The 21642-nt window shown below is 55.8% G+C and overlaps 1 protein-coding gene across 8 annotated transcripts in view; it reads right to left on the bottom strand.

Moving 5' to 3' along the window:
- The window catches only part of TLE3 (TLE family member 3, transcriptional corepressor), a 48640-nt gene that overhangs the window by 10155 nt on the left and 16843 nt on the right, over positions 1–21642 (bottom strand). For 4 of the 8 annotated variants that reach the window (XM_033439971.2, XM_033439973.2, XM_033439972.2 and 1 more), the window contains exons 5-11: positions 16813–16875; positions 15129–15233; positions 7322–7526; positions 5539–5555; positions 1838–1957; positions 857–907; positions 55–207 (exon numbers count right to left, since the gene is read on the bottom strand). In XM_033439971.2, coding sequence (XP_033295862.1) covers positions 55–207; positions 857–907; positions 1838–1957; positions 5539–5555; positions 7322–7526; positions 15129–15233; positions 16813–16875 — 714 coding nt within the window. The remainder of the gene's footprint in view (positions 1–54; positions 208–856; positions 908–1837; positions 1958–5538; positions 5556–7321; positions 7527–15128; positions 15234–16812; positions 16876–21642) is intronic. The other 4 variants (XM_004276246.4, XM_012535406.3, XM_012535405.3 and 1 more) reach the window with 1 other exon arrangement.

Genomic DNA, 21642 nt, shown 5'->3' with positions numbered 1-21642 from the left:
CACGTTCCCCACCCTCTCCCAGCCTTTGCGGCGCCACGGGCAGACCCCACATACATGACCAAGGTCTTTGGTCTTGGAGGAGGGCGTGCTGCTGGAGGAGGCCACCGAGGCGGGGCTGGTGGGAGCGTCCTTCTTCAGGCCACGGGCCTTGTCCAGCCCGTTTTCAGGAGGGGAGTGTGCCGGGCTGACCCGGGGCGTCGCTGGGTCCTAAAAACACAAGTGATATGGGGATGTGCTGAGCAGTGACGAGTCTGGAGTCTCTCTGCTCTGGGGACGGGAATGGAGTGGGCACGGGGCATGGGAAAAGAGCCTGGTCCCAAGTGGGGACAATGAGTTTTTAATGACCTAGTCTGACCCCTTCATCCCACAGATGGGGGGAGACTGAGGCCTGGGTGGGTGGAGGTGACCTGCCCAAGATCAAATACAAGTTCAGGACTCCAAGCTGGGCAGCTGGGCCTTGGCCCTGGGTAGGTCCTTTCCAGCTCCCCCTCCCTCACTATGGCTGACCCAGGAGGCTCACAACCCCAAGATCCCAGGGGTGGTGGGGAGAACAGAGCTGACCTGGAGGACCATGGTGACTGGGAGCCAGCCCTCCCCTGGGGTCTTCAGGGGCCTCTCTCTGGAGACCCAGCCTAGGAACCCAGCAGTGTGCACGAATGCCCAGCCACCAGGCAGCCAAGCCCTGCCCTCCTCCTCCTGACCAGCTGGATGCCCCAACCCCAAAGGCCTCGTCACCCAGCTGGGGCTGCTGGTAACGGTGCAACAGCTGAGACACGACAGCTCCCACCCAGGACAGGAGCAATCGCCGACCACCCTGCACAGGGACAGCCGCCCTGCGACCTGGGCCGGCCCTTACCTCATTGGAAACGTCCACCACCAGATCGTCACTCTTGTCCCCGTCACTGTCCTGCACGGAGAGGGAAGCCAGTGAGAGGCCACGCCCACCCCAGACTGAGCCCAGACCATGTCCCTGCTTCCACCAGCCAGGATCTGAACCCCGGCCAAACCCCAAAGTCCATGCTCTCCCCACTCAGCCCCACCAAAGCTGACCTCTTCTCCTTGCTGTTTGCTAGCCCAGCCCCCAGCCCCACGGTCACTCTGCTCCCACGCCCACAGGTGGCCTCACCAACACCTGCCCAGTTATAACATTTCTAAGGCTGCTTTAACATGTCGCTCTGGAGCCAGACACCTCTCTCCAGCTGGCCTGATATCCACCACCATTTGCAAGTGAGTGCGCTGGTCTCGTTCCATCATTCCCATCACCGTGTGTGTGTGGGGGGGGGGATTAGCCTTGTCTCCCAGAAACGCAGCTGAGGCTTTGGCTGTGCTACGTGTCCGGAGCCCCAGAACAGCCAAGGAGCTGAACACGGAGGGCCGGGCCCAGGGGCACCAGGTCCCACACTGCATCGCCCCCTGCCCTCTGCCCCAGCTCTCAGCCCTGCTCGGCCTGGCACAGAGCAGACACCATGACCACCTGTAGGGTCGAAGTGTGGGGATGCCAGGAACGGTCCCCAGAGCAGACCGGAGGTTCTGAGGGGGCCGTGATGGCAGCAGGGGGTTTTTGGCCCATCGGGGGAGGTGCCCCTAGCTCTCCCCAGGCCCTACGGAGGCTGGGATGACTTCCCTGTCCACTGCCTCCTGGCCATGGTCCGCAGGCTCACAGGACATCGGTCTGTGGACGCTTCCCCTGCCCGGGCCACCTGCCCTCCTCAGTGCGGCAGTGTCTCCTGCCCCCACCTCTTCCTGACTCTCCCACGACTCAGGCCCCGTGGGGTCTCCCCCAGCCCAGCCCACCCAATCCAAACCCCGGTGGAACCCGCCGCGCTCTCAGACGTACGTATCGGCTCAGACTGTCCTTCTCCTCTGCTTTCCGCTTCTTGGCTTCCATGCTGTAGTCGGCGGAGCCCCGGTGCTTCTCACTGGCCCGCAGGCTTTCCGAGGGCGACACTGAGTTATTCTGGAAGCAAGGAGGAGAGTGAGTATGAACATTTCATGCACATATCGACATAGCTAAGTGACTCAGAAGGTCAGCTGAGGTGTCGTGTGTGTCCTGCAGGTCTCAGCTCCATCGGAGGTTCCCCAGGGACGCCTTCCCAACTCCCCAGACTCGGTTCCCCTGGGAGCACGACAATTCTCTTTTATAGCTGCTATTAGATAATTAACCCAGCACGGGCCGTCTGCCTCTGGCCTATGAGACTGTATGCCTCATGAGGGCGGGCGGGGGTCACGCCTGTGTCCCCCACCGCCCATCTGTGCCTGCCACATACATTTGCTCAAAGAATGGATAAGCTCAATCTGCACTGCGTCTCGAAAGATGGATCTGAGCCGACAAACTGGGGCCAAGTGCAATACTTCACCTGCGGAACCCGACAGGAGCGGGGAGACTGACCGGGACGGGGATCGCCGGGGTGCCAACAGGCCTCCTAAGTGTAGGTGGGCGATGGGGCATTTTGTGCGAACACCCTACAACTACAGCATGGCCTTCTACAACTTTAGAGAAACTCCAGAGTTATAAAGAAACAGAAAATGCAATGTCATGAAGCCTTTCCCCTCTTAAGACAGGAAAAAGTATAGAGGACAGGCAGACTCCCCCGCTTTGTAATGACGGGAAAGGAGGGGCCCCAAGACAATGGGCAACGTGCCCAAGGTCCCCCAGCAGCAGGCAACACGAAGGAAACCCAAGTTTTGCAGGCCTGGAAGAGACTTAGCAAGTTCTCCCTTCAACTACAAAGCAAGTGAGGACAAGGAGAGTTTGGAATTTCAGGCCTGGAAGAGGGAAGGTGGGCCAACAGGCGAGGCAGGAGAAGTACCGGCCAGCGGGTCCGGGGACGGAGCGATGCTGGAAGGGGAGAGCTGCCCGCAGAGGAGGACCCTGGCTGGTGGTGTGATGGGTAACCAGGAGCGGGCTGGGAGCAGGGAGGGAGGAGCTACGGGCAGGGGTACCTGCCAGCAAACCTCTGTGCCGAGAGAAAAATACCACAACCCCCTCTAGGGGGCTGCCGAGGCTTGCCCCTTCCTGAGAGACCACGCGACCCCGTCCCCGCTTTGCTCAGCACCCTCTAGGGCACCTGCCCTGGATCAGGCCTGGGGCTGGATGCCAGGCGTGGAGGAAAGAACAAGACACAGTCCCTGCCCTCCAGGAGCTCACAATCCAGCTGGAGGGAAGGCCAAGTCCGCTTCATCCCCATCCCCAGGGGTGTGTGACGAGGCCACACGGGGACCCAGAGAGACGTCTGCTCCGAGGAGAAGGGCATCAAGAGGCAGCTGGAAAGTCTCCCCACGTCCCCAGCGGCCGGGGACAGTGTGCCGGAGTGGGGTGGGGGGGAGCGGTGCGGGAGCCAGCCACAGGACTTTATTTCCTCCCCTAAGCCGGTTTCTGGGCAGCCCTTCCCTGCCAAGCTTCTGCCTGAAGCAAATTAAAATGGCAGAGTTATCAAACCTTGAAGAAAATATGGAGGTTATAACGGAAGTGCAGCTCAACCCTCCCCGCAGCCGGGCAGGCGATCCACGCACAGCCGTGATTCAATTAGCCGGGGCGAGCGCCGGCAGAAAAATCGCCGTCATTTCATTTCAGTTCCTCTGACGGTGGCCACCCCGCGCTAAGCAGAAGCGCTCCCAGCCCCTCTGCTCTCGGGTGGGCAGGCGGGGAGGAAAGGGGGGCGCGCGGCTGCTCGTGTTTCTCCCCGCGACCAGGGCCACGGCTCAGAGAACAGCGGGCTCTTTCTTCTCCTGCAGTCAGGCTGAAAACCCTCGCTGCTACCGGAGCAGAGTCCTGTCAGGCGTTTAGCGGCATCGATCCAGCCCGCCTCTGGCTGGCAGGCGGCCAAAAAACTAAGTATTTTTTATTGCTTCGGCTAGGCAAGGAAATATGAATGAAGCTACCTCTAATTGGACTCCAGACTAACCCCTCTGGGACAGCTTCCAGCCCCTCCAGCCGGTCCCCCTCCCACTCCGACACGGCCCTGTCTTTCCTGCCGGGGCCTCATCTGTTGACAACCTGGTTTCCAAAGGGCTGATTACGTGTGTCTACACTCCCTCCAACACCATGGCCGCGTGCACACATGTGAGCCCCTACTGCCTGTCCCCGGGACGCCCCACACCCCCTCCCGGCCCAGGACGGCGTCCCGATTCATTTCCACGGCATTCTCCAGTGGCCCAAGGATGGCCCCTCTGCCCTGAGTCTGGATGTCGGCGAGCACTGAGGAGCGAAGAGCCCAGCTCTTAGGGGTTCCCCATGGGTTCCTTTTAGCAGAAATCGTTCACAGATGGGGGCACAAAGCCAGAGTCAAGAGCGACGAGGACGAGCATGAGCATGTGTGAAGGCAGGGAAGGGGCTGAGCACCCACTTCTCTGTGCGGCAGGTCCCTGTTAAGCAGGTTAAGCTCCGGATCCTGGGTCCCGTTCTGAGCAGGGGGTCTTCCTAGCTAAGCGGAGAGGCTGGCTGGGCAGGAATGTTGCCATGTTACAGATAGAGAAACTGAGGTTCAGAGAGGCCAAGAGGACTACCCAACGTCCCATGAATCTGGGACCAGACTGACCCTTGAGGTGTCCAGCCCAGCCCTCCAAGAAGGCCACCTACTGGGATCAACACTAAAGCAATCAAAATGGATGTACAGTTTCAGCTGTTCCTTTCTTACGCACCTAGCCATTCCTGGGCCCAAATGACCTGGATTTCTGAGCACACAGGCAAGTCGAGAGGGGACGTGAGCACTGCTGCTAATGGGAGGTTTAAAGTCAGCCCGGGTAGAGGGCTGGGAAGGGGAGGTGGGTCGGGATGGAGGAGCTGCCCAAGGAAGCTGCTGTCTAGATGGTTAGTTAACTGCCTGACCTTCCAAGTCCCACTTAACACGAGGTAATAACCAAAGCCATCCTAACAGATTAGATGGCCCCAGATACAAGGACGGCGATGAGGAATAAAATAGCTGTGTTAATCGCTGAAGGATTTTTTTTAATCCAGACTCCACTGTGCTTATTCCGAAGGCTTATTCACTTGAAACAGAACCTCTGAGCCTCCGTGTGCTCAGAAAGATTTACAGCAAATCTCAGAGCTGACAGACACGCAGGCAGCCTGCCCTTAATGCTCACTTGCTAGCACTTTCTCAAACCGAGTCAAAGCCTAGAACAGGGAGAAACCTCAGGTGTTGGGAGGAAATGAGGAGGATATAGGATCATACAGGGGTCAGCCAATCTGGGGGACAGGGAAGCACTCCGGCCCCAAATGAGGGGGGGACACCAGGGTCCCGAGCTCTGGGTTCAGCCTGTGACTCCACAACCCCCCCTTGGAGGGCCCAGGGCTGGCTGGCTGACCTCTCCAGTAATCACCTCTCCTACAAAAGGCGGCTGGTTAGAGCGCACTTAGCCCAGCTCTTCATTTAACAAATGATGGCCCTGAAGCCTGGAGAGACGAAGGCTTCCCCAAGTGCAGGTCACTCAACAGGGGACAACACCCTCCTCCCAGGAGCCCACACAGGGTTAGGGCTGACCCTCCCCCAGCACCCAACCCCCCCCCCCCCACAGGTTCCAGAGTGCTGGACTTACCGTGCTGGATTCTCTCTCTTTGGGGACAGAAGGCCGGGACAGGAGGAGGGTCAGGTCCCCCAAAACAAAGAAACAAAAAAGAAAGCAAGGTCAGTATCGTCCGGTTGCCTTTTATGCTTTGCTAGTTCACGGGTTCTAAAACGGGCCGCGGCCTGGCTCTCTGGGTCACCGCAGGTCAGCCAAGGTAGGGCCATTAGGTGACGTCTCTCAGTTTGGAAATTAACCGCCCCAATCCCAATGCTTCACTCGGCCACCAGGCCCCGGTGGGGCAGCAGGGGGGGATCTGTGGCCTAGCTCTCCCTGACATGCGGAGAAGGGCACCAAGATTACTGGTCAGCAGTTTTTAAAGCCGTAAACTTGGGAAGGATCGTGCTACGCAAAATAGCCATAGAATCTGGGAGTTGAGAACATTATTGTTATTTTTTTTTTTTTAAAGGAATTATCGGAGTGGTATTTTGGTGGTGCTGTTTTGCTGTATGCGGGCCTCTCACTGTTGTGGCCTCTCCCGTTGTGGAGCACAGGCTCCGGACGCGAAGGCTCAGCGGCCATGGCTCACGGGCCCAGCCGCTCCGCGGCATGTGGGATCCTCCCGGACCGGGGCAGGAACCCGTGTCCTCTGCATCGGCAGGCGGACTCTCAACCACTGCGCCGCCAGGGAAGCCCAGTGTTGTTTTTTAATTAATACTCTTCTCTGTTTCTTTACCAAGACGCCCCAGGAAGCTGAGGCCTCTGATTATTTGCCCAGCCAAGCACTAGCTCCCTGATCCTCCTGTCTGTTGTGGGGAGGCCCTCTTCCTCTGCCAGGAGGACCATCCTACTGCAGGGGCAAAAAAACGTAGTCTCTGGTTCCCACGACCTGCTACTACCGCCCCATGGCCCTGGCCCAGGCAGGATGGTAACACTCCAAGCCCCCTGTGCCCAGGGCCGGCTCATAACACATTGGCCATGTGCCCCAGTAAGTATCTAAGGGCAAATCAAACCATCACGTGATGCACCTTAAACAGGGTAGTATGTGTCGACTGTATCTCAATAAAGCTATAAAACTAGTATCTAAGGGCAGACCACACAAGGTGGCAATCTTTGCAGAGGGTCTGCTAGGAAGCCAGGCCCTCTCCTTTCCCGATCAAACTAGGCGCCCTCCCGAGGCCCTTCTCAGCGCAGCTTCAGGAGTCTTCGCGGGACAGGCTGGGTTAAGGGTAGAGGACGTTCTCATTCCCAGTCTTCCCCATCATCTCCCTGCAGCAGTGTCACCACCACCTCTACTTAAAGACAGTCCCCTAATGAGTCTTTACTTGAGCGCCAACTGGGTATCTTTTTCAAAGGACATGGTCCTCAGAGGACTAACGATCCTGGTGAGGATAAAACACTTTCCAGGGTAGGAAACAGAAGAACGGTAACAAAGGGCTCCGTCTTGGGACCCCCAACTCTTGAACTCTTATGGGAATTTGAAAAGAGACCCTCAGCTTGGCCAGGAGGGCATCCTGCAGGGGTGGGACTGGGGCTGGCCCTTGGAGGGTGGACAAGGTGTGGCTAGGAAGATGTGAAGGTATTCCAGGAAGAAAGGACAAGATGTCTTCCAGGGCAAAGAAGAGAAGGTACACATCAGGGATTGGGGGGTGGGGCTCCGGCTTCCGTGCACCAGGATCTTAATATATGGCCCCAAGCCTTTTGCTAACTCCTGGTCCTAGGGTGACAGCATCTGCTGTGTCTGTTCACAGAGGGGCCTCCAAAACCTCTGCCCCCAGCCCTGCACTCTGCCCTCCGCCCCTGCCCCGGGCCGCACCTCTGTGATCCAGTTCATGGTGGTTCTTCTCGTCCTTCACCGACAGGTGGGCCTGGCTGCCCAGGGCACCAAGCGCCAGCAGCCCTGAGCTGCTCCCCGTCACCGGGGGGATCCCTGGAGGCTGGAGGCCTGACGGGTGGGGCGGCAGCTGCACCGGGGGGCCGTGCGTGGCGTGGGAGAGGTGCTGCGCCTGGAGCTGCTGTTGCTGTAATGAAGTTGGTGGTGAGCGCGGCTGAGCGGGGAGGGCCGGGGAGGCCTGGGCCAGCCCTCTCGCTCCTCCAGGAAGTGCCGCGGGCACATGCCCCCCGTACCTCTGCCCCCAGCTCAGGCCACACATGCTGTCATGCTGGAGGAAGTCTGGTAATGGACCGCAAGTGAGACACAAGATCTATGATGGCAAACGCTCCACCTCCTCTCCAACCCCAGTCTCAGGACAGAACTTCTCAACGCACGTTTCCAAGCCCAAGATAAATACAGCATGCGTTTAAAAGCCAGTCGTCGGGGCTCCCTCTCCGTTGAGGGCGATCCACTTTTACGCTCCCAGCGGCCACAGTTTTGCTCATGCTTGCATGCCTGCAAACGTCAGCAGCCAGCGCTTCCCACCCTGAGCCCGTACCCTGGGGAAGACTCCCTAATCCTGAGGAACTCCACGCCTGTCTTACAAAGCGGAGGCAGGACACGGCAGAGGAGTCCCGATCGAGGGAGTTTGGGGCCAGTGGAATGAGAGCCGACGTCACCGGACATCAGAGTGGAGAACAGGGTAACAGGAGGAGTGGGGGCTTTGGAATCAAGACAGACCAGGATTCAAATCCTGGCACTCACTAGCTGGGTGACCTCAGGCAGGTTACTCACTAAGTGATCTCATAACGATAGCTAAACGTTTCACAGAGGCCCTTCCGAGGCTCCCTCCCCTTCCCAAATCTAGTCGTGCATTAAGTCACTTACTATCAATAGTAAGGGTAACAATCCCTAATTAAGGATTCTGCTCAGCACTAGCATCAGTCTTCTTTTCCCCCTTCCCCTTGTGCTCCCCCAGCAGCCAAGAAAAAGCGCCCTTTATCATTCCCAAGATTGCGTCAAGAACCACGGGCACTGTGGCGCACGCTACGCCACGGCTGCATACTTCATAGGGACTGAAATATGTCTTAGGAATGGCTGGGCCCTTGGGTACACATACATCTTTCTTCTCAACGAGCACAACAGGAGGGAACAGAAATTTACTGAATGCCTGAATCAATGCCTGGGCCCTTTCCAAATATTTTCTCTGACCCTTCCAACTACCTGGCAGAATGGGCCAGAAGGCCCATTTTACAGATGGCAAACTGGCACCTAGGGGCCGGAGGGGGCAGCCAGTAACTAGCCAAGTCTCACCCCTAGTGTGGTATCTGGACTCAAATCTGTCACCCACCGACGTCGGCCAAAGAATGTGCCTAAAAGACCCTCCTCCCCAAAGCAGGGAGAGTTGGTGGGGGTGACAAAGAGCTAAGATGTGACGAGCTCGCCTGTCAGTGTGAACCGTGGCTCTCAGGCCACTGATGAACAGACAACAAAACACAATGCAGGCCCACAGCTCTGGACAGACGCGAGGCTCCAAGAGGCAATGAGTGTGTTTGAGGTCAGGGATTAAGAGCCCCACTCTTCCCCAACTAATCCGCCAACCGCCAACCTGGTGCACCCCCAAATTAATGGCACCCCCAGTCACACCACACTCCTGGCCCCAGAGAGCTCACTTCTCAGTTTGGGGAGAAAGGCTGGGACCCACGGCCATTGCTCCAGACTTAGGACATCTCTTAGTGGGCAGTTTACGGAAGCTGCCGGTGGGCACTGGCCCAGGTTGCAGCCTGACCCCGAGACACCAGAGCAGAAGCGAAGCCGAAGGGCCCCCTGGAAGCCCTCCCCATCATCCGGGTCAGAACAGGTTCCTCCTTTCTGAGAGTTATGACAGCTCAGACTCTGGAGCCAGACAGACTAAGGAAGATGTCCCGCTCGATCTTTTATCAGTTCTAAGAACTTAGACAACAGTGGACCTCTCTCAGCCTCAGTTTCCACATCTGCAAAGTGGGGATCAGAATGCAGCCCATCTCTTCAGGTTGTACAAGGATCACGTGCGTTACGACATGTGAAGGCAAAGTAGGTGTTCAACAAACATTAGCAAAAACTATGAGTGGACCACAAATAGAACTGCATCTTTCTCTGATCTTGGCAACTCGTGGGCTCCAGGAAGAAAGGACCTTGTTTTATCCATCCCAGCACCTCGAGTGGGGCCTGGCATGTTTGCCCAATACACATCTGCTGGGTGAATAAATGAAAATGTTGGAAAAGGGTTTACACAGAGAGGCTGGGAAGTAAGTCCGCAGAGTGGCTCTGTCCAAAAGCCATCCACCTGCCCAGATCCAAGCCTCCTCCTGGTTGGGAAGAGGGGCATCAGTGGCACTTCCTGCTTCCCAAAACACGAACCAGTGAACCAGCATCAGAAACTTGGAACAAAGGCTGTAGTTGCAGTGGCTGTTTGGAAGACAGTGGCTTTCAAAGCTGCTGAGCTTCCCAGACCGACAGGTTGGTTTTCAGTCCTGGCCCGTCAAGCAGGAGTGTCTCTTCTTTGCAACAGAGGAAAGGCAGCTTCCATGTACTTCTCATCTTCAAATACAGGAGCACCCCCTGCACAGCCAGAAACCCCCCTGAGGTCTGCTCTGGGTGGCTGGAAGGCATAGTCGGGAACGGCCCAGCAGGCTCCAAGAAGCAGGGACAGAGAGCCGACCTCCTCCCAGGCTCCTCTCCTGGGGCGAGGACAGACGCCAGGGCTTGTTGGGCCAAGGGTCTGCTAACAACAGTCCTGGTTGTGATAAAGAGCGAGATAAAGTCTTTGCCGCAGCGGGGCAGGGGGAGCCGGCTGGCAGTGATCCACCTGTCTCTCCGTCCCCGTGTCGCAGGCAGGGTACAGCCATCCTCAGGCTGCATTTCTATCCCTGTGACATATCTGTGACTTTCAGAGGGCGATGTGCAGAAACACAGTGACATCCGAGTGGGAGGGTGACAGCGTTTTCAACTGGGGACAAATGGGATCAAGTCCACCGTCCGAGGAGGGAACTGGGCTTCACCACTCTGCAGCAGCCTGTCCCTGGCTTCCACCATTCCCTCCAAGACCAGGATTTCTCTGTCCACCATAGGAAAGGAAGTCAACCACCCACCCCCCAACCCCAAAAGAGGGGTGGGGCGTCTGGAGGCAAGCCCCCTCGTGAGCACGCCCTCCTCCCACCTTTAACATTTCACACTGGGACAGCAACCTGTCAAAAAACACGTCCCGTGGGGCAGACGCGTGTCCCTGTCCTCACGTGTGCCACATGCCCAGTTCCCGGGCTCCGAAAGTACGGCCACTTACACGGGAGGCTGTCAGGGAGGCCCGCGCTGGCCGAGTCTGTGTAACTGGACTGTGCACACCACACTTCATGCCTCTGCAACCTGATTTAACGCTTCGCTTCTCAGGTTCATGATTTGGGTTAAACCTAGTGAAGTTGTCTAAGCATTTCCAGGGCTGAGACCCACCAAGGACCTCCAGACAGAGTCCTAACTGCATAAGATGCAGACGCCCTGCCCTCCCAGGAGAGGGAGGGCAGCCCCAGCCTCTACTTCCTGCCCACGGAGGTGGCCCCCCAGCTCCAGGCTGAATTGTGCCTTCATGCTCTGTTATAGCTTGGAGAGCTCACAACAACCCCGTTATCCCCATTTCAGAGACGGGAACAGGCTCAGGGGGAGGTGAAGGAACTCCGCTAAGCCAAAGTAACCAGAGCCAGGACGCAAACCCAGCACGACTTCTCTCTACCCCGGCCCCCTGGCTGAGAGAAACAGATGCGTTCATTCTAAGGCCCGCTCGCCGCACCATCCTTCTCCCAGTCAACTGAGCCCAGCTCGTCGGCGTCCTGGAGGGAACGCGAGAACCTCAGGACTGGCTTCAAAATACCCAGTGTCTTTTGTAACAAGCGAAAACCTCCCCCTTCCTCACCCCGCTCACCCAATTTAAAAAAAAAAATAAGTAAGCACCAACAGGGACCTACTGTACAGCACAGGGAACTCTGCTCACTATTCTGTAATAACCTAAATGGGGAAAGAATCTGAAAGAGAGTGGATACATGTATACGTACAACTGAATCACTCTGCTGTATGCCTGACATTAACACGTTGTTGATCAACTATACTCCAATATAAAAAAATGAAAAAAAAACCCAATCAAGCCAACACTTGTATCTTCCACTAATAATTTCCAAGGGAATGCAGGCCAGATCGTCAGTGGGGCCAGTGAGGTACGTGCCCCTCCACCTGCCAGGTTCAGTGACCTTGGACTAGCACTGAGCAAACTAAAACACGAGTTCTGAAGATGGTGGGTAACTTCGGCTCACAGGGTCTCTAATCTGCTTGGGGGGGACCTTGTGCAAGCTGTTGACCAAAGGACGATATTTCACCCCTCACGCTCAGGAACCTTTTGACCCTCCAACGATCCCCCAATAACTTGGACCCAAGAAAAAGGGGTGTGTAACAGGTCTGCAGTAACTGGGTCCCGGCAGGCCCTGGCGAACAGACACACACCTTCAGGCCTGCCTTCCCCAGACGGTCACTTGAGTTCCCCGTGGCCCTGTGTGTGGTGGGCGGACTGGGCCAGCAAGCCTGGGCTTCCGTCAGCCCCTCTGTCCTCTGTCCCCTCTCCCCTTACACCAAGCTGACGCTGGATTCTGGCCTCTCTCACCTGGAGGGGAGGCCCTGGAAATACTCTAATTCATGTGATAAACACACACCACTAGCTGCAGGTATGCCCATGCCAGACGTGTCTACCTGACCTCTCATCTCTCTCCGAAATGAGCCAAGATGTGAACCCAGAATCCTTCCACCCCATGCCCAGGAGAGCCCCAGATGACTGACTGAAAAGGGCACGTCAAAGGAAACTTGCCCAGCCCTTTTCCATCTTCTCACAAATGGGGAAAACAGGCCAGAGGAATGAAGTGACTTGCCCAAAGCCCCCACTAACTCCCAGACCAGGGGGCTGGGCTACTTCTCCCCCAAGAGGGGCAAATTGGACAGTACCATGTGGGTGGCCACAAGGCTTCTGGGTCCTCCCCTTCACCGCCCTTTCCTGCTGGGGCAGGACTCCTGCCCTCTGGCCATCAGCCCTCCCGGCCCCCTGCCACCCTCCTCCCATCACTCTCCCGAGTCAGCCCGGCCGCAAGCCCGCTGTCCCTCTCCTTCCTCCCTCACAGGATGCCCCGGCTGGGCGAGCCATCCTCAGCCGTCCGTAATTCCTGCCTTGTGAGGCTCTGTCAGGCGCACTGATTAGACGGCTGCCTTCTTAATGACAGGGAGACGGCCGCATTCACTCAGAGCCGGAGAAGCAATTACCTCGAAAATGGGGGTCACAGGCCCCACTCGTTGGCTTTAATTGAATTCCAATATCTGCCTCTAGCTGCCTTGGCCTAACGTGTAGCTTCCTAAATACTCCTTGAAGGAAGTGGAGCTAATCCAAGCAGCGCTTCTTCCCCCAATTCCACTCTTCTCTTAGAACTTAAAAAAAAAAAAAAAATTTTTCATAAGAGGATTTTAATTCCAAAGTTGGGGCGGGGGGAGACAGTGGGGGAGAAGGGACTCCACTGCGGCCACGGAGGGATGGGAAGGCTGGGCCTGGAAAGCGGATAGGGAAGAGGCTCTGAGAGAGGAGAAGTATCAGAGAACGCACTTCCCACCCCGAGCCCTCATCTGCCACTCTCAGCAAAGCCCCCACGCTGTGAACTGGCCACTGAGGAGGACACGGGCGCCACACCGGGGCCGGACTGGACGGGAGGTGGCGGGGGGAAGAGCCCTAAGCCGAAAGCCAGCCCGGGGCCTCTGGCCTGGCGTTGCTCCTGGACGGTGTGTGACCATCTGTGAGTCACTCCCCGTCTCTGTAAAGCAAGGGCCTCGGCTGGATCAGTGGTTCTCTACCATGGGCCGTTTCGTGCACTGCCCCTGCCCCCTGCCGGGACATCTGGCAATGTCTGGAGACGTTCTGGGGTGTCACAGCTGTGTGTGGGAGGGTGCCACTGGCATCCAGTGGGTGGAGGCCAGAGCTGCTGCTGAACACCCTACTGCACATCCTCACAAAGTATGTGGCCTCAAAGTTCACGAGTCTTGAGGCTGAAGAACCCTGGGCTAATAAGATGGTTTCCAAGGAGACTTCGAATTTTACCATATTACGATTTCCCTGCTGGGGTCTCTGCCTCCCAAGCTCACTGGCTAAAAGCAGTGACCAGTCGCTCCCGTTCCCCTTTCTGGCCTCCTCTCGGCTCCTCCCCCATCAACACTGTCAGGATTCAGACGAGGCTACTGCTCCCGCCCTGGCCGTCCTCCAGCAGCTCTCAGCAGCTGCCACGGGACTCAGACCGGAAGGACAGAGCCCAGTAACCATCACGGGGTCCCAATACTGTGTAGGAGGATCAGTACCCGCCAGCATCACTCTGTCACTCCAAAAGCCCACCCTCCCGGCGTTCCTGGCCCAAAGAGATGAGCTGGTCCGCCCCCTCCTGTAACAGACGCAGAAACTAAGGCCTGAGGAAGAGATGGGACTGCCTGAGGTCACCTGGGGAAGAGGCTTAACTAGAACACAGGTCTCCAGGTTTCTGCCCCAGAATGAAGAGCCCAGAGTCATCATTCAACCCACCAAGCAGAACATCCTAGGCCTTCAGTTCCACCTTGAAATAATGACCGTACTTAAGAACAAGCGGAGGCATGAGGACCAATCAGAGGGCTAGAGGGACCTCAGCCAACCAGTCCACTGCTTCCCAAGCCTGACTACCCTTCCGAATGATCTAGAAAACTTCAGAAACACAGATTTCCGGGTCCACCCCAAACCTATGGAAAAGAACTCTGGGGTGAGTGCCCTAGAATGTATTGCTCAGAAGCTCCGTTGGGGACCTGGACTCAGCCATCTGTGGATGGGAAGCAGTGATCTCACCCACCCTGTTCATTTTAGGGACCAAAGGTGGACGGGTGCACCCTGAGGCTAAGAGCCTTGCCCAAATTCCCCTTAAAAAACCTGTTTCTCCTCAGATGCTTGTCTTAAATATCCTTCAGCAGCCTCATACCAGAGCAGCAAGCAGGAGGAAGATGCTGTGTGAATCCCACAAACGCACTAAAGATGTAAGCCAGGCAGGAGCACTAAAGGCGAGAGATCAGGCTTCCTCCTTTCACTGAGGGGCCAGACCAGAGATGGGCCTCACGAAGCACTCTGCATTATCTTTTCCTGTTCCCAGGTGAGACGGGACTTCTAGAACATCAGGGAGACCTAGCCAGGGGCTCTGGCTGGACCTGACATGGGCCCAGGATGAAGACTCCGCCAGGCAGCTCAGCGCATGGGACAGCAAGGCCCAGCCCCAAATGCCACAGCACGTTTCACATCACAGTACAGCAGAGACAGTTCTGATCCCAGGTGGCCAAAGAAGGGTAGACCTTTGCCAGTGAGGGGACAGGCCCCTGGGGAGGTGGGAGAAACCAGGTTGGCCTCCAAGGTGATCCCAGAGTCCACCCCCCGCTCAATGCTGGAGATACCGAAAGCCGGGAAAGGATGGGGCTGATGAATTTCGAGGCGGATCGGGTCGTGTCGGGCACCGCTTTAACTTGGGGAGTGAGAGGCAACCGGGGAGCCACAGGGGGAGATCTCTAGGCAGGTCCAAGCCCATGAGATGCTGGGAGAGGCCGGAGCCCTGGGGCTGCCATTCTTTGAGGCCAGCTAAGGTCAGGGTCCATCTCTGGTTATGGTAAGTGAGAGGAATAAAAGGGCTATACACACGGTGAGAGGCAGATTGGGGAGTCCACGTACCCCGATGATGGCGTTCAGCTCCGTCATGGTGACCTGCTTGGCTCGCTCCACCGCCTGCGCCACCTGCTGCTGGTGCTGGAGGGAGCGGGTGTGGGTTAGAGGCGGCCGCCTTCCCCGACCGACCACGGAGGCACCGGGGTAGGGGACAGGTGGTGACACAGGAGGCAGAGGAGGTCCACTGACCAAAGCAGGACACAGGGAGGACGGGGGACCCTTTAAACCCTTCTCAACGCGTGCCTATTACTTCTGTAACCCACACTTCCCGGACTTTTAAGTTAAAATATAAAAGAGCCCAAAGAGGGCAATTTGTCGACCGTCTCCCTCCGCCACGCAGACAAAAAAACTTCCTTCCAGGCATGTGAGACAAAAAAAACTTCCTTCCAGGCATAAGTCCCCAAACTAACATCCAGGCTGGATATTAGAAGATGCTACTGAATGATTATTCATTTCCTAAATGTGGTGACAACAGTGCAGTCCCGTAGGAGGGTGTCCTGTTAGGAGAGGCAGCTGGAGCAGTGAGTGCTGTGAGCTGTCAGGGTGTTTGCAACTCACACCCAAAGGGTTCAGAGGAAAAGTACGTGTATCTACAGATACTCACCCTGGATCTATCTAAATAGAAAACGAACAACAACAAAAAAATGGCACAACGTTATAAGCTGGGAATTGGGTGATAATGTGTCGATGTAGGTTCATCAGTTACTCTGGTGTGGGATGTTGATAGTGGGGAAGGCTAGGGGACGTCTCTGTACCTTGCACTCAGTTTTGCTGTGAACCTCAAACTATAAAAAATAGTGTCTATTTTAAAAAAACATTTTTTTTTTTAGTGCATTCATTCCCTTCAGCCTTGAGGTGAAACCTGCTTCTCCCCTAACGGGTTGCAAGCTCCTAGGACATCACTATATCCTGTTTTTACATGAATTCAATCATGTATGGGTCACTACTGCGACTCAAGAGACCCAGGAATCCCGGAGGGAGCGAGGGTGGTCTAAGCCACTGACGGGGGTCTGGAAGGCAGGCCTGCCCCAGGCTGGAGTGAGCTCTGCTGGATGGAAAGGGGCCCCTCTCGGGCAGCCCACCCATCTGCCCTGCACCACGGGGCCTCCTTGCAGATGCTTTTCTCCTACTGCCCACTGGTCCAGCCCTGCCTCAGGCGGGAGTCTCTTGCAAAAGTGCGCTTAGAAGATGATGTGACTGACTTGGTCATGCCGCTGATGAGGACACTCTGTCCTGGGGGCCGGGGTCCCCTTTGGGTAGTGGTTCTCCTTGCAGGGTCTGGCCCTCGGTGCTAACTGGCCAGGCTTCCTTGCTCTTAGATGTCTCCAGGTGTGGAAGCTGGGGCACGGGGAAGCAGAGGCTGGGAATGCTGGTTGGGATGGGGTAGGGCCGGCGGTGGGGGGAGGCACAGCGGTACCCACTGCCCACTGTTAGCCCCTCCACAGGCCAGGACCCTCCTCTCGGGGCTCAGGCAAGGGCAGAGAACAGGTTCCACTGAAGGAGCAAGTGGCCCCTCTGATGTGCCAGAGGAGCTTCTGTAAAGCCCCAGGCTGTCAACTTCAGTCCACGTGAACGGACAGGGGCTGGGGCTCCGGTGAGACCTAGGCAGCCACTGGGCTGCTCTGCAAGGAATGGAGGGCACAGTAAAAGAAGGGCTTACCTCTTGTGACAGGAAAGGCATGATCTGTGCTAAAATCGTGTTCAGTCTCTTCGCAATCTCTGTCTGCAAAGGAAGAGAGACTGCGTGAGGCTCAGGCCAATAAATCAAGTTGCCAAAATGTCAGACGGTGGAAGGACAAGCTCCCCCCCAAACCGCAGACCCCCGGCGGGCTCCATCCTTCCACCCTCGGTGGGCCTCCTGCCAGGAGGCCTCGCTAAATCCACAGCGTGAAGCAATCTCTTCCAACTCCCTCCAACCGGGCTGCCTACATTTCAGGGAGCTCCAATTTCCTATCAGAGGTGGTCTCTGTGTTTGGTTCAGAGTATCCAGTTCGCCTCCTCTGGATGGAAGCCCTAATCAAAACAACGCAAAACTAAACAAGAACCACCTCCACACCGCCCACTGTGGTGAAACCCATCACAAACAAGAGTGAAATGCAGTGTGGTGAGAAGGAACTGCTATGCCGTGTGGCCCCAAGGGCAACAGCAAGCCAGGCTCTCAGGCTCCCAGACAAATCAGGAGGTGATGGAAGACGCCCGGCTGCATGTGCCAAAGTGTTCCCTGGGGCCAGCCTCACACCCGGCGATATGTGTCTTAAAGGGTCTCCCTCGCCCTCCACTTTCCACTGCTGCCTGTCTCCCACCAGACCGATCCCTCACCCTTATATGTGCTGCCCAGCCTGAAATCCCACCGTTGACGCTTCCTTTTGGGGGGCATAAAGCACTGCCTTCTCTAACATGATGCTCGGGATGTAACCGATTGGATCCCTAGCCCTTCATCTAAGTTGACCACAGAAACAATTCTCTGCCCCACTGCTAACCCTCCAGAAAAGATCACATTCAGAAAAACATCAACTGATTTTGCCACCCGTGTTCCATGTGAAACCATCTCAGATGAAGAACGGTTTAGAAAAAAAAGAAAAAAGAAAAAAACAGTGGGGCTAAATGGTTAACCGAATCCAGACAGGAAGGCCGAGGACCAGACAGACAAGTCTCAGAATTGCTTCTCTTATCTCCTTCTAAATCCCAAGGCCACCAGGACTGAGGTCCCAGAGCTGGCTTCAAGGCTCTCATCAGCACACAGCCATCTTTCAGAGACAAAACCATGACAACAGCCTTTAAAAATCTGTGATCATCTGCATGTCAAATGACTCTGGATGAGAAATCCTCGTGCACTTAAAATAAAAGCAATGTTGTCTGAAGGCTTACGAACAGACCCTGGCCCTCAGGAGAATTCCTGGGGCCAGCACCCCCTCCTCCCCCCAGCCCCCAGCCACTCATGAGTGATGAGGATGCCCCTGGCTTGTGAAGAGACAGGCCATGGACCAGGAATCTGATGGGCTTCTGTGGTCCCATGTCCTGGGGCTGCTGGCTGCGGTGCAGGCTCCAACTCAGAACGCCTGTCCAGGGCATCAGGGGCTCCTGGGTGGGGATCAGAGATCACAGCTCTCTCCTGGAACACTCTAGATTCTCAGGAATAGGGCCAGTCTTGCCCACTGTGGGCATCTGGGGTAAAACAAGTCTTTGGTGTGAAAGATTGTCCCCCATATCCTAGACCAACTGAGTGCCAATAACGGTCCCCACATTTCTAAACTTCCAGGGTGGAGAGGGTATATCATCCTCGCTAAGCCCCATGGGACTCACAGCCACATCTGCACATTCAGGGTATATTCCAGCAAGGGCACTGTATAACAGTCTGTCGTACAAACTGGGTTTGTCAGCAACAATGCTATTGACATTTGGGGCCAGATAATTCTTTGTTGCGTGGGGCTGTTCTGGGCATTGTAGTGTTTTTAGTAGCATCCCTGGCCTCCGCCCACTGGACGCCCGTCATTCATACTGTAAGGAACCTGGGACGATTACTAATTATTGTATTTATTAATCTAGGTAAGTGGGAAGAGTTCTACTCCAAAACAAGGTCCTTTCTCACTTATGTTCATTTTTCTTCCCCCAAATTGACTGACAGTGGGCAAGAGGGATAAAATATAAGAGTCAGGGTTGTACACGTCGGGAGTTCTAGAAACAATCAAATCAGTCCAAACCCGTAAGGGCAACACAATCACTCAACTGTCACATGTTTATGTGCCAGATAAGAACAGAAAGTTTTATTTAAAACAAAAAGCAAAGAGAAATAAACAAAATAAACCATCCTCACTGCTAGAGAGCTCATCGGTCCAAGGCTTCTTACCTCAAATGACTGGCATAGCAGAGCCTGGTACGTAGTAGGTGCTCAGTAAATGTTGAGCCAAAAGAATCTCGCTGGCCTCCCCGCATTTATCTTTCGAGACTTCAGATTGCAGTGGCCCCTGGCCAGGGATCTGGGCCTGCCCCACTGTGGGGGGCATCTGGGGGAGGGGCAGTGGCGGACGGAGCGCTGACCTACAACCAGGAGCACAAGTCCTTCATCGACAGGGTGAGGCAGTGGTCAAGCCAGACCAGCCACAAGCCGCCCGCTGGGCTCTGCCTGCTGCCCCCGCTACAGCCAGGGAGGCAGGCGCAGGCTCGGAACCTTCCCCATCACTTTGGCCTGCTCAGCAACTACAGCTCTCACCGTTTTTGGGGTGGGTAGTTATAAAGGAGTCCCAGCTGTTGCTTACTTCCTCTAGCAAACAGGTCAAGTGTCAAGATCTTGGGAGGTAAAGGAACAAAATGAAAAGTAGCTGACCTTCCCTCTCCCCGCATCTTTTAGCAAACGTGTGGCCACAGGCTGCCCCCAGGTGGGATCTTTCCCCTGCGCGGCCTGGTCCAGAGCCCAGCATCCTCTGGTTATGAGGAAAAATCTGCCGGGATTTCACGTAGCTCTGCCTGGTTCAAGACCGGTTCAAGCCTGGCATCCAGGCTACTAGGTGACCACGGCTGGGTCGCTCAGAAGCCCTGTGGGGGGCTCAGACCAAGTCCCCTCTCATCTCACCTTTCCACCCACAGGGAGCAGTTCTTGCCTCCCAACCCCACACATCAGGACCAGCAGAACAGATATGCAATATTCCGGAGGCCTGGGCTATCAGCCTTCAGGCTCTCTCCTGGGGCCCAGACTTAATGAAAAGCGGCCTCCCCGAGTGACAGGAAGGACTCTGGCCTGCCACGAGTTAGGACTGTACAGTGTTGGGGGAGGGCAGAGGAAAGGGGGTGGTGTCACACTTGGTCCCTGTCCTCGTGTCTGGGTTTTTTTTTCCTGGGAGAAAGCGGGGGTGGAGAAAGCATGCGATCCCATCCTTCCCAGCTGGGACCGTCCCCTGCCGGGGAGCAGCTCTCCCCTCCTGGTCTCCCCACCACGTGCGAGCAGGAATTGAGCCTCGGTTTCCTCTACATAGACCATCCAACCCTGAGAACGGGCTCAGCGCACGCTGGTGCGTCAAAGAATGAACAGGAAAACTGTTCCCTAAACGATTTTTCTTTTCATGTTTATTTTTTTGAGGGTGGTGACGGCAGGAGTGGAAGCTCCCGCAAATAGAAAGTCGACCGGACAGAACCACTCTTAACAACAACGATAATAATAATGGCTAACATCCGCCGACCCAGCTGCTCCAAGCATTTTGCATGTGTGAGCTCACAAGAGCCCTGCAGGGAAGGCACTCCTTATAAATCTCCAGTTTTCAGATGGGGAAACTGACGCCTGGCAATTAAGCAAGGTCACTAACCGACTTCCTACCAAGAAGCCAAATTTTGACATTCTGAGGGAGCTCAGAGAAGTATTTTTCAAAGAAAAACTACTGTCAGGGTTAATAATTGACAGCATTTCCGATTAGGGCAGCTGTTAAAACAGCATCTGATCCAACTCAAACAAGCTCTAAACATCACTTCCAAGAAAGGAAAGAAAAAAAGAATCAAGACGTGTGACTTTTAACAATCGGGACAGGTCACAAATCACAAATCGGAACTAGATCCTACGTTGGAAAGCTCCTTTTGGCCTTCGGGGCACCCTGTTATCAATAAGGCAGCTGGGGCTCACGGGGTGGACCTTCATCCTTCCTCCATCTTGGTCCCAAAAGGCCACTGCCTTTGAGTCAGAGCCTCGGAGGAGAACCTGGGAGGCGGCAGGTGCCAGGCTGCGGGAGGACGGCTTCCTTTGGAAAAAGGTGTTTGGGGAGCCTGGTGCCGCCTTTGAAAGTTTCTTTTCAAGTGTGGTTCAAAGAAGGCAGCTTTGCTGGTGGAAAAACATCGTTCCTCAGAAGGAACTAAGCTACTCGACGCAGACAGAGCAGCCGCTCAGAGAGAGAAGCGTGCACAGAGATCCTGCGACATCTGGAATCTGTGCTCTCAACTAGGCGCAGGAGGTACACCTGCCCTGTGTCCCCGTCCAGACTGTTAGGCAATAAGTGACGGAACACAAGATGAGGGGGGCGGGGGCGAGTGTAGTTTCCCAGAGAGCAGTCTGCTCCACGCGCCTTAGTGACTCCCATTCACGCGATCATCTCATCAGAGCAGAACCTCTAACCATCCTGGGGTAGACGGAGGGCGCCAGAACTTTCTCAAAGTACGCTGCTCCAGCCACACCCTTGCATTCACATTTGCTGCTGTTCCCATCCGTTGGGCCTTGACCCACGACACTGAAGGGAGAAGGAATCTGCCCTTGGTCCACACCCCGAGCAACCTCTCGCTCCTGACCGGCAGCACCCAGCCAGGCTTCGGTTTTTTTTTTTTTTTAATTTAACTGCCTGCTCAAGTCACAGCTGACAGCCACTTCCAGAAGACCGTCTCTCCAGTATTTGAACTGCCAGGTCGTCTGGACCGATCAGCTCTTGAAAATGCACACTTCATTCTAATCTCAGCCCAATAAAAACGAGGAGAGGGAGGAACCTGGCCGCTTTAAAGAGCACGTTCTGACCCCGGA

Source organism: Orcinus orca, chromosome 2 (genome assembly GCF_937001465.1).
Source record: "Orcinus orca chromosome 2, mOrcOrc1.1, whole genome shotgun sequence".
NCBI classification, from domain to species: domain Eukaryota; kingdom Metazoa; phylum Chordata; class Mammalia; order Artiodactyla; family Delphinidae; genus Orcinus; species Orcinus orca.
The sequence above is the reverse complement of the archived record's forward strand: the minus strand, read 5'-3'. Positions and strand labels throughout refer to the sequence as shown.